We start from the raw sequence: 12,085 nt of genomic DNA on the forward strand, positions 1-12,085 counted from the left end.
TCTCATTGAAGTGATGTTTACATAGAATTTATTTGCATCATTTGTGAAACATGGAAAAAGATAACCACCTATATACATACTAGCTTTATATAGCTATATGCTATAGCATACCACCTATATACTACTAGCTTTACATCTAAAATTCATAATACCTATTTTAAATTGAGTCTTTATGCTCAACTCTGAAATAGCTTAAGTAGTGAAAAGCTGAGATATTTAAGGAAACTCTTTACAACAGATTAGGTATTATGATTTCCAGGTAATCTGTTACTGGTTAGTTCCAAGATCCACCAGAGTGGAACAGAAAATGAAAATGAAAATTCTTAAGAGAAAACTGTACTTGGGATATCTTGCAAAACCACGTAGTGTACATATTAAGATGACCTAGTAGAAAAAAATCAGTAGCTTTTTAGCCTGTTTGTTCAGCCTTCATATGAAAAGAAAAGTTGCTTTTCATTGCCTGTAGCATTTGATGGAACCAAGTATCTGTAAAGCATCCATGGTAATTGTAAATTATTTATTTATTAATGTGCAAACCATTCATTTTCTGTCCTAGAAGAAAAATAAATACGCTGCCTTCACTGGCACATGTAGGCATATCTACCCCTTGCTATAAATAAATAAATAAATAGATAAATAAATAAATAATATTTAAGAGGCAAAGTCATGCTGCATGTGCTAGAAAAACATTATGGAGGGAAGAGGTTTTTTTGTGTGTATTTTCGTGGTTTACATTCCAGAGTTCTTTGTATTTCCTTTATTTCAGGCAGGTATTGCCTTTTTATTTGCCAAAATAGGGACATGTTATGAATAGGTAATGATTGTTTTTTCTCTTATGCTCTCAAACAACTAGATAAAGTGGAGACTATTGACTTCAGAGTCACACAGGAGAAAACAAACAAACAAAACCCCCCAAACCAGTGATTGAAAACAGTAACCTATCAATGGAAACCTTAGTACTTTCAGGAAGCGTCTCAAGTGGAAACAATACTCAGTAACATAGCCATGTAAAAGGAACCATATGAAATTGGAAACTTGGCTCACCTGAAGGGAGTAACCCTGGTCACACTGGAAAGATACCACATCTCCAACCATATATCTGTCTCCAATTTTGATCCCATTGCTTGGGGTCTGTGGTTCAGGACAAGAGTCCAAACCGATAGCTGTGAAAAATTGAGAAGTTCAGACATTCTAAGTAATACAGAATCCGATCCTAAATTCACACCATTTCTGTGTACACTATATGTAGGCACACTGTACCAATGTTTTAGGAAGCTCTTGTGTATCAGCAGTTTGTGGACAAACAAGTAGCATAATATTCTGAGAAAAAAAAAATAAAAAGAAAGAAAGAAAGAAAGAAAGAAAGAAAGAAAGAAAGAAAGAAAGAAAGAAAGAAAGAAAGAAAGAAAGAAAGAAAGAAAGAAAGAAAGAAAGAAAAAAAAAAAGGAAAAAAGTTATAAAGGGAGGAAAACTTCCTTTCAAAAGCAAAGGAAAGGGAAAGAAATAAGCAGGGTGACAACAAACATTTCACAACAATCTGCAGTCTCAATGCAAAGTCTCCCCTGTATTTCCTTTGTTCAGAAGAAATGGTTCATATCAACTCATTCCTACTCACGGTCTCACCATAGCCTACCTAATTGCAATTGGGAGCACATGCACTTTAATTTCCGAGCCTCTGTTCTGGGGAATGCTAGCCAATACTACAACAGGTACAAAATACAGGAAAAATAGCGCAAACCATAAATCTGTATTTATTTGCATTGTTTCTCTATAGGTCTGATGATATTTTTCCATCAATTTTTCACACATGCACAGAATAAAATATTTGTGTAATAATCACCTCAAATTTTCCCTAATCTGTTATTTTTAACACAGTATCTTTAGTGTTATAACAGAAATATATCAAATTCCTGACTGCAATAAACACCATGCATTGTATGTGTGCTTTTTCATGGTTGTCAAAAAAGAGAAAATAATAAATTTTTCATTGCAGCTTCCCAGTGAGATAAGAATATGTCTAACATGAAGTATAAGCAGTTCTGTTACTCTCTTTGCCTAGTACCCTCCCTAGTACTCCACCCTAGTTAATTGTGAAGCCAGGACTGATAAGCAACTAAACATCAGTACATAGGGCAATAGGGAAATATTGTGAAATTCAGTAATGGCAGCACTTCACTATATTATCATCTTCTACATACTTGAAAACTTGGTAATGTAACTGATCTCTTCCTGTAAGAATTGAGTTAAATAAAAGAATTAAATTTAATTAATTAATTTAATTAAATTTAATAATTTAATTAATTTAATTTAAAGAATCTTTTACAAGTATTTATAATGTATGAATGGTGCAAGCTAACACAAATTCTAAGAAATGTATAAAGTAAATACATAAATATTCTCTATAACATATAGAGTGCAGTGAAGCTTGACTTTTCCCTTTAAAACCTGTTTATACAATACATGCCTCAGATGATCAGGCCTCCCTTCTGATCACATCTGGACCCTGTGATGTGGCTAATTGACAGGGACACAATTAAGGTCTAAGAGGAAAGGGACTGCACAACCTGCTTACTAAACAAATTGGCAAAGACTTGAATTCTGGAATATTACTGACCAGAAAACAATGGCCTCACAATCGTCGAAATAGAGATTCCAAACAAGAACTCTTGGAGCCCTCCAGGGATCACAGTGGGCTGCACCCTTGATCTTTGCTTGTGTTAGGACACCTCCCAGGGTACCCCTGAGAAGTGTATTTCAGGGCTCAGTCCTCAAGGAACAAGCTCAGACAAATGCCGACAAGGACATAGGAAGAGTAATTTGCACCAGGGGGTATTTTGTAAGCATGTAACTGGATTTAGAATAGAATCATTGAAGTTGGAAAAGACCTTTAAGATTCTCTGGTCCAACCATCACCCTACTACAAATGTCACCCACTAAACCATGTCCCTAAGCACCACGTCCAATCTTTCCTTAAACACCTCCAGGGACAGTGATGCCACCCCTTCCCTGGGCAATCCATTCCAATGCCTGACTGCCCAGGACCCTGCAATAAGTCTCAGATGAACCTTGTCATTCACAAATCTTTAACTAAGTCACTGTTTATATTGTAGCAAATTTCTTTAGATCATTGTGTTAATTTACTAATACTTAGATACTGATTAGGTGTCATTAAAATCATATTATCTTACTTTGTTATCTGCTATAGAGTTATACAATAAATCCTTAACTGCTGCTACATTAGAGTTGTGTTAATCTAATTCCGTGACAGAGGGTCAGAGATGATTAGAACAATTAAGAAGAATGGGTGTTCAAATCAGTGAATTTTGCTCTGATCAATGCATTTATTCTGAAATCTCAGTTTCTTTATTCAGAGATGAAAGCTATATACCAGCAGTAAATTACGTATTTCAATTATTTGAACATATATGAATACACAGATGCATTTTATTTTTCACTGGATTCAGTCTCATGCTAGTTTGTTTTCATAACTTTTTACATGTTTTTTCCTTCTAAAGTTGTGATAAGTTGAGACAGTACCTGTATTTCAAGAATATAGAAGGATAATGCTAACCTATAATAAATGTTTAGATATGGAGAAGCTATCATATGGCACTTTTGCAAGGCTATGTACTCTGACTGGCTAATTAGACAACCAGAGCATGAGATTTGCATACTGTAAAAATGACAAGAAATAAGCATGAAACAATTATGCAGATTGGACACCATACCCAATATGAGCAGAGGGAATTGCACAGCTGGGGAAAAATAAAATTGTAACAAAATGTTAGTGACTGTCAGAATTCCTGTCAGTCAGGTAAAGGCAATCTCATTCAGATGGAACGTATGTTTATAATTACAGCCTTTTCTGCTGGTGAAGTATTCAGCAATAATTTTTTAAAAAAGAAAAAAAAAAAAAAAAGAAAAAAAAATCTGCTGTTCTCTTATGTACTTACAGGCCATTATGTAATGCATATATTATTGCATTGGGCATAATATGCAGATTTTGGTAACAGTGGGAGCTGCAGGGGCCATTGTAAAGAGAGGTCAAGGGCTGCCCTGTGCTGGACAAAACTCTTTCCAGCTGGTTCCAAATGCAGGGCGCAGCTGAGCCCACCACAGGAGTTTGTGGGCCATGCATTTATTCCTGGCTGTTGTATGTTCTGAAAAGATTTTGAAAGAGCAAAAAACGAAGGTGAAAACAAGACATATCAAACTTCCCAATCCATGCAATACAGATTTAAGGCCTGATCTTGCTACCTTGTAATTAGATGTAATTCTAACAAACACAGAAGTAACAGTATGTAGCTCATTATGTTCAATAGGACTGAATGGAGTCAAGTCCAGTTGGAGGCCAGTCACTAGTGGAGTTCCCCAGGGCTCGGTGCTGGGGCTGGTCCTCTTTAATATCTTCATTGATGATCTGGATGAGGGCACTGAGTGCACCCTCAGTAAGTTTGCAGATGACAGCAAGCTATGCGCCTGTGTCGATCTGCTTGAGGGTAGGAAGGCTCTGCAGGAGGATCTGGATAGGCTGCACCGATGGGCTGAGGTCAACTGCATGAAGTTCAACAAGGCCAAGTGCCGGGTCCTGCACCTGGGGCGCAATAACCCCAAGCAGAGCTACAGGCTGGGAGATGAGTGGTTGGAGAGCTGCCAGGCAGAGAAGGACCTGTGAGTGATGGTGGATAGTCGGCTGAATATGAGCCAGCAGTGTGCTCAGGTGGCCAAGAAGGCCAACGGCATCCTGGCTTGCATAAGAAACAGTGTGACCAGCAGGGCTAGGGAGGTGATCGTCCCCCTGTACTCAGCTCTGGTGAGGCCGCACCTCGAGTACTGTTTTCAGTTTTGGTCCCCTCGCTACAAGAAGGACATCGAGGTGCTAGAGCGGGTCCAGAGAAGGGCGACAAAGCTGGTGAGGGGCCTGGAGAACAAGTCCTACGAGGAGCGGCTGAGGGAGCTGGGCTTGTTCAGCCTGGAGAAAAGGAGGCTCAGGGGCGACCTTGTTGCTCTCTATAGGTACCTTTAAGGAGGCTGTAGTGAGGTGGGGGTTGGTCTGTTCTCCCACGTGCCTGGTGACAGGATGAGGGGGAATGGGCTTAAGTTGCGCCAGGGGAGTTTTAGGTTGGATGTTAGGAAGAACTTCTTTACCGAAAGGGTTGTTAGACATTGGAACAGGCTGCCTAGGGAAGTGGTGGAGTCACCATCCCTGGAAGTCTTTAAAAGATGTTTAGATGTAGAGCTTAGGGATATGGTTTAGTGGGGACTGTTAGTGTTAGGTCAGAGGTTGAACTCGATGATCTTGAGGTCTCTTCCAACCTAGAAATTCTGTGATTCTGTGATTCTGTGAATATTCCTCTTTCATATCGTTTCAGTACACTTGATGTCTAGAACCAGAAAGCGGTCTTAATTAGTAGAACATATCTGCATTACCTGTATACTCAAGATGAAATCCAGCAGCTGAAACACTGATATCAGACTGAAAGTTTAGGTACAGATTATTTGATGTGCTGTTTAGAAGTGGAGGTATGGTTGTTCCTGAAAAGAGAAATCAAAATATTATTGAAATGCACAGAAACTGAAGTAAGTACATATGTAAAATGGGTGTGGGTACAAAAAGACAGAGAAAAAGAGAAAGGGAAAGAGAAAGAGAAAGAGAAAGAGAAAGAAAGAGAAAGAGAAAGAGAAAGAGAAAGAGAAAGAGAAAGAGAAAGAGAAAGAGAAAGAGAAAGAGAAAGAGAAAGAGAAAGAGAAAGAGGAAGAGAAAGAGAAAGAGAAAGAGGCAAAGATCATTGAATCAATTCTTACATATTTTGTCTTAGAATCATAAAAATCATAAAATAGTTTGGGTTGCAAGGGATCCTTAAAGATTATCTAGACGCCCCATGCCCCCCCCCCCAAAACTCTGCCATGGACAGGGACATCTTTCATTAGATCAGGTTGCTCAAAATCCTGCCAGCATGCATGCTTGTCAAATATCTGCCCCTATTAAAACTTTTATTACATTTTCAGTGCAAGACAGTATTGGAGACAAGAACTGTGGACATTCAGGGAAACAGGGTCTAAGGTCATATCACACACTTTTATCAACAAAAGTAGAAATACTCACTAGGGTTTTCATAAAAGCAAGAGCAAATCCTGTAACTGGAATAACTTCAAGCATTACAATCAAATATATAAAACAACACCAAAGATATTAATAAGGCTTTTCTTAGAAATGTAATTGATTACTTATTTGTTTCAGCATAAGCCTGTAACAGGAATCTTAGAATGGAAAGGCAACAAACTCATTATTAGTAATCTCATGTCATACACAAGAAGTAGAATAAAAGAAAATAAGGAAAACAAACAAACAGATCTCATTTATCTAAAATAGGGGTAAAGAATGCATTCTTTAGTAATGTAGTATTTCATGAGGCACCTACTGTAGAGGTCTGTATTTCTGTCCCCTGCTATAAGAGTGGGCAAATCATGAGATTAATAGAAGCCAGCATTCACGAAGTTCATGCCTATAGTTTAGGAGTCTCTAAATATTATTTCATTCCTAAAATTTACAATTTTTCAAATTTGTGAAAATGACTGATTACTAACAGATGATGACAGAAGATGACTTACAGAAGTCTTACAGAAGACAACTGATTACTAAAATAAAAAAAAAAATATTACCTGTTGTTAATCATGGGAGAAATAAACACAGAAAGGGGAAAAAAAAAAAAAAAGAACTAGAAAAAGATGTGTGTTTAAAATCTATGTTGACTCTGTGAAATATATCTTATAAAATATTCTCAGTCACCTGAATAACTTCCGAGCCTTGGAGCATTGTTGTCAGCACCATCATAAAAGTCTAAGGAATCCCAGTTGTGTTCTGTAGCAAAACTCACCACTTGAACCTATGAAGAAAAATGTGAGGTAAAGAATATAAACTTAATCCCCTCTGCATTAATGTAAAAATACTGTAAATTGTAGAACAGAACAGAAAGAAACAGAACAGAAAGGAATAGAACAGTTCAGCTGGAAGGTCATCAAGTCCAACTTCCTGACCACTTCAGGAACTCTGTTGCTTTCAATCATGAAAAGTTGTTTTTTGCTGTCATTGCCAAAGTCAATGGGAAATCAACATTAAGCAAATAAAATTGCATTCTAACAATTTTGTTTGGATTTAATTGCCAATTCAGACTTACAAATTATGTGACCCTTAGTGACAACCATATATTACCTCTGACAAGAGCTACACAGCCATGAAAATCATGTATGCACAGAACACTATTCCAATAACCAGATTATTTGGAGGACATTGAGGGGAAGACAAAATAGAATATTGCCAATTACTGCAGTTTCTTTGTGATTCTTTCTAGCTTATCCAGCATTAATGACAGTTCTGCAATGTCAGCTGTACATGTATGTTCAATTCTACCACCAGGTAAGAGCAGCCTCCTGTGTTTGGTTATTTTCATCAGTAACATCTCCTGGGGAGGAGAAGTTACAAGCATGCTGCAAGCAAAAGGCAGAACATTCACTTCATTCCTTCCAGAGGTGACAACATCATTTGTCTCCTTAGGAGATGCAAAAATGGAAGCAAATAGACTGCAAGAGAGAGCATAAATATGTTCTCATGAAGTGAAAACACTCACTGCAAAGTAGAGAACTGCTAGGTTCCTATTCCTGTTTTGGAGGTAATAGGGCAAGGATATTTTTCTTTTATTTTTAGAGATTTAACTGTTTAATGAAAACCATTTAAAGAGTGACAGAAGCAGGGATGAAACCCAAACCACCCTCTAAAATGAATGTCTTAGTCACCAAATTAAAGAATTATGCTTGCTTTTGTTGTTCTTCTGTCTCACTTATTCTTCCCTTTGATTTCTCCAAAAAGCTTCAACAACAGAAATAAGCACAATTTCAGTGCAAGTAATTTCTGAAAAGATACAGAATTGGACCTAGGAAACCTGCAGATTGAATTTTGATATTTATTTATTTATTTATTTATTTAATGTGTTTTCAGGGCCAGATTGCTGCTGACTGCAGTTTTTACATTAGGCATAAAACACCTAATTTAAAATATCTATTTTAGTTTAAGTTATATTAGTGGCCCTAACCTTACCATGTAGTCAGTAAAGACAGGCAGTGAAGTAAGTCTGTACTATGTGATTTGAATTACCTATTTGAGATGACTTTCTGCCTTAAATTATAAGAAAGTTATAGTACACTAAATTCCCATTTTAATGTATTTAAGTCTGCCTGAAGATAGTTTTTTAGTGCACACTCTTCCTATTTACCTAAATCTACTTTTAAATCTCTGTTTTTTTATTTCATATTAAATAGTGCAGCATTTACATCTGGTAACACTGCTTGAACGAATTCAGTAATGTAGTCATACAGAATCACAGAATGGCTGAGGTCGGAAGGGAACTCTGGAGATCATCTAGTCCACCCCCTGCCGAGCAGGATCACCTAGAGCACATTCTGCAGGATGCCATCCAGGCAGGTTTTGAATATCTCCAGAGAAGGAGACTCCACAACCTCTCTGGGCAACCTGATCCACTGCTCTGTCGCCCTCAGAGTGAAGAAGCGCCCCCTCAGGTTCAGATGGAACTTCCTGTGCTTCAGTTTGTGCCTGTTGCCTCTCGTCCTCTCACTGGGCACAAGTGAAAAGAGACTGGCTCCATCCTCTTGACACCTTCCTCCTGATATTTATTAATGAGGTCTCCCCTCAGTCTTCTCTTTTCCAGGCTAAACAGACTCAGCTCTCTCAGCCTGTCCTCGTACAACAGGTGCTCCAGTCCTCTAATCATCTTAGCATCCCTCCTCTGGACTCGCTCCAGTAGTTCTACGTCCCTCTTGTACTAGGGAGCTCAGAACCAGACACAATACTCCAGGTGTGCCCTCACCAGAACTGAGTAGACGGGGAGGATCACCTCCCTTGGACCTGCTGGCAACACTTCTGAATGCAGCCCCAGATACTGTTGGCCTTCCTGGTCACAAGGGCACATTGCTGGCTCATGGTCAGCCCAATGTTCGCCAGGACTCCCAGGTCTCTCTCTGCAGAGCTGCTATCCAGCAGCTCACCCCCTAGCCTGTACTAGTGCTTGGGGTTATTCCTGTTGAGGTGCATGACCTTGCACTCGCCCTTGTTGAACTTCATGAGGTTCCTCATGACCCAACCCTCCAGCCTGCTGAGGTCCCTCCAAATGGCAGCACGGCTCTCTGGGGTGTCAGCCACTGCTCTGAGCTTTGTGTCACTAGAAAACTTGCTGAGGGTGCACTCTGTTCCATTTTCCAGGTCATTGATGAATAAGTTGAAGAAGATGGGACCCAGCACCTGGGGAACAGCGCTAGCTACCAGCCTCCAACTAGACTCCACACCACTGAGCACTACCCTCTGAGCTCTGCCATCCATCCAATTATCAGTCCACCTCATTGTCAGATCATCTAGGTCACACTTCCTGAGTTTGTCTATGAGAATATTATGGGAGACAGTGTCAAAAGCCTTGCTGAAGTCAAGGTAGACCACATCCACTGCTTTCCCCTCATATACCCAGCTAATGATACACACCTAAATAGTTTAAGTTCTGTCCTACACATTTCACAGAAGAATAGGCATTCATGATATAATAATTTTTTGTTCTTTAAATCTTGGAAAATATATTTGTTACTTTGGGATAATATATATTGATCATATGAAATGTCCAGCTATTTCAAGCATTTACATAAACACAAGTGCATTGTCTACCACAGTATCTTAAATATCCACATTTGCATGCATTCACAGGTTGGAAATAATCAGTCACTCAAGTTTTAAAATGTTGCCTCAAGTAGCTGAATTTCAGAGTTATAATTATCTATATGTGTATATAATTTTTTTCCTTCTCAAGTGAAAAAAAAAAAAGGCTAAACTGTTTCAGCCCATTTCTGATGTCATTAGTGGATATAAACGTAAGTTAAGTTCTCAGAAATACCTCAGTACAAATACTGATAGGAATTCCAATATGTACCCCATTTTACTGATCCAGTATCATCAGTTAATTGTATCAGGGACTTCAGCTTTCTCAGAGCTACTCCTGAAAATCAAACAGGATTAAAGGATAGAGACTGAATATCATGCTTCATGACTATCTTCAGTGATAGTATTAGGCAGCCAGCATGGTTTCAGCAAAGGCAAATCTTGCCTAACCAATCTGGTAGCCTTCTATGATGGAGTGACAGCATCAGTGGACAAAGGAAGGGCGATGGATACCATCTACCTGGACTTGAGCAAAGCCTTTGATATGGTCCCTCACCACACTCTTCTCTCTAAATTGGAAAGGTATAGATTTGAAGGATGGACTTTTAGGTGGATAAAGAATTGTTTGGCTGGTTGCAGCCAGAGGGTTGTGGTCAACAGTTTTATGTCTGGGTGGAGGCTGGTGACAAGTGCTGTCCCTCAGGGGTTGGTCTTGGGACTGGTGCTTTTCAACATCTTTATCAATGACATAGAAGACAGAATCGAGTGCACCCTCTTCAAGTTTGCAGATGACATCAAGTTGAGCGGTGTAGTCAATACAATAGAGAGAAGAGATGCTGTCCAGAGGGACCTGGACAGGTTGGAGAAGTGGGCCCATGAGAACCTAATGAGGTTCAACAAGGCCAAGTGCAAGGTGTTGCACTTGGGCTGGGGCAATCCCAGGTATTTATATAGACTGGGAGAACTTGAGAGCAGCCCTGTGGAGAAGGACTTGGGGATCCTGATGGATGAGAAGCTGGACATGACCCAGCAGTGCGCACTTGCAGCCCAAAAGGCCATCTATGTCCTGGGCTGCATTAAAAAATGGGTGGCCAGCAGGTAGAGGGAGGTAATTGTCCCCCTCTACTCTGCTCTTGTGAGACCCCACCTAGAATACTGCGTGCAGGCCTACTAGGGCCCCCAGCACAAGAATGATATGGAGCTCTTGCAACGAGTCCAGAGGAGGGCCACTAAGATGATTAGAGGACTGGAGTACCTCCCCTGTGAGAAAAAAGGTTGATGGAACTGGTCTTGTTTAGCTTGGAGAAGAGAAGGCTCCGGGGAGACCTCATTGTGGCCTTCCAGTACTTGAAGGGAGCTTATAAACAGGAGGGGGGATGCCTGTTTATGTGTGTTGATAGTGATAGAACTAGGGGGAATGGTTTTAAACTAAGACGGGAGATTTAGGTTAGAAATTAGGAGAAAGTTTTTCACTCAGAGGGTGGTAAGGTACTGGAACAGGTTGCCCAGCTAGGTTGTGGATGTCCCATCCCTGAAGGCATTCAAGGCCAGTCTGGATGCAGCTCTGGGCAACCTGCTCTAGTGGTTGGCAACCATGCCCAGAGCAGGGGGGTTGAAACTAGATGATCTTTAAGGTCCTTTTCAACCCAGGTCATTCTATGATTCTATGATTAAAGGTTCTACAAACCTAATTACAATCATAGGCATGTCCATGAAATTGCATTTCTGCCATTACATTTGCACAACTATAAATGAATAACTTATTCAGAGACTGACAAGTTCTCTCAGCTGCTCCTCGTAGACCTTGTTTTCTAGACCCTTCACCAGCTTCTCTGGACACAATCCAGGGACTCAATGTCCTTCTTGTTGTTAGGTTCCCAAAACTGAACACAGTACTCAAGGTGTGGCCTAACCAGAGCAGAGTACAGGAGGACAATCACTTCCTTGGTTCTGATGACTATGCTATTCCTGATACAAGCTAGGGTGCAGCTGGCCTCCTTGTCCAGCTGGAAACACTGCTGGCTCACATTCAGCCGAGCATTGACCAATACTCCCAGATCCTTTTCGGTCACACAGCTTTCCAGACACTCTGCCCCAAGCCTGCTGTGCTGCCCGAGTTTTTTGTGACCGAAGTGCAGGACACGGTACTTGGTTTTGTTAAACTTCATCCCATTAGCCTTGGCCCATCAATCCATCCTGTTCAGGTCCCTCTGCAGGGTTTTCCTATCCTCTGGCAGATCGCCACTTCCCCCCAACTTGGTGTCATCTGCAGACTTACTGAGGGTGCATTCAATTCTTTCATCCAAATCATAAATAAAGATATTAAAGAGGATGGGCCACAACACTGACCCATGGGGAACACCACTGGTG

The 12,085-nt window shown here is 40.1% G+C and overlaps 1 protein-coding gene across 3 annotated transcripts in view; it reads right to left on the reverse strand.

The window, feature by feature from the left end:
• CSMD3 (CUB and Sushi multiple domains 3) overlaps nucleotides 1–12,085 on the reverse strand; it is a gene marked incomplete at both ends in the record, with an annotated part of 670,606 nt that overhangs the window by 109,423 nt on the left and 549,098 nt on the right. For all 3 annotated transcript variants that reach the window (XM_084281281.1, XM_084281280.1, XM_084281279.1), the window contains 3 exons: nucleotides 1,045–1,163; nucleotides 5,431–5,535; nucleotides 6,791–6,887. In XM_084281281.1, coding sequence (XP_084137407.1) covers nucleotides 1,045–1,163; nucleotides 5,431–5,535; nucleotides 6,791–6,887 — 321 coding nt within the window. The remainder of the gene's footprint in view (nucleotides 1–1,044; nucleotides 1,164–5,430; nucleotides 5,536–6,790; nucleotides 6,888–12,085) is intronic.

Source organism: Netta rufina, assembly GCF_964035555.1.
Source record: "Netta rufina genome assembly, chromosome: 2".
NCBI classification, from domain to species: domain Eukaryota; kingdom Metazoa; phylum Chordata; class Aves; order Anseriformes; family Anatidae; genus Netta; species Netta rufina.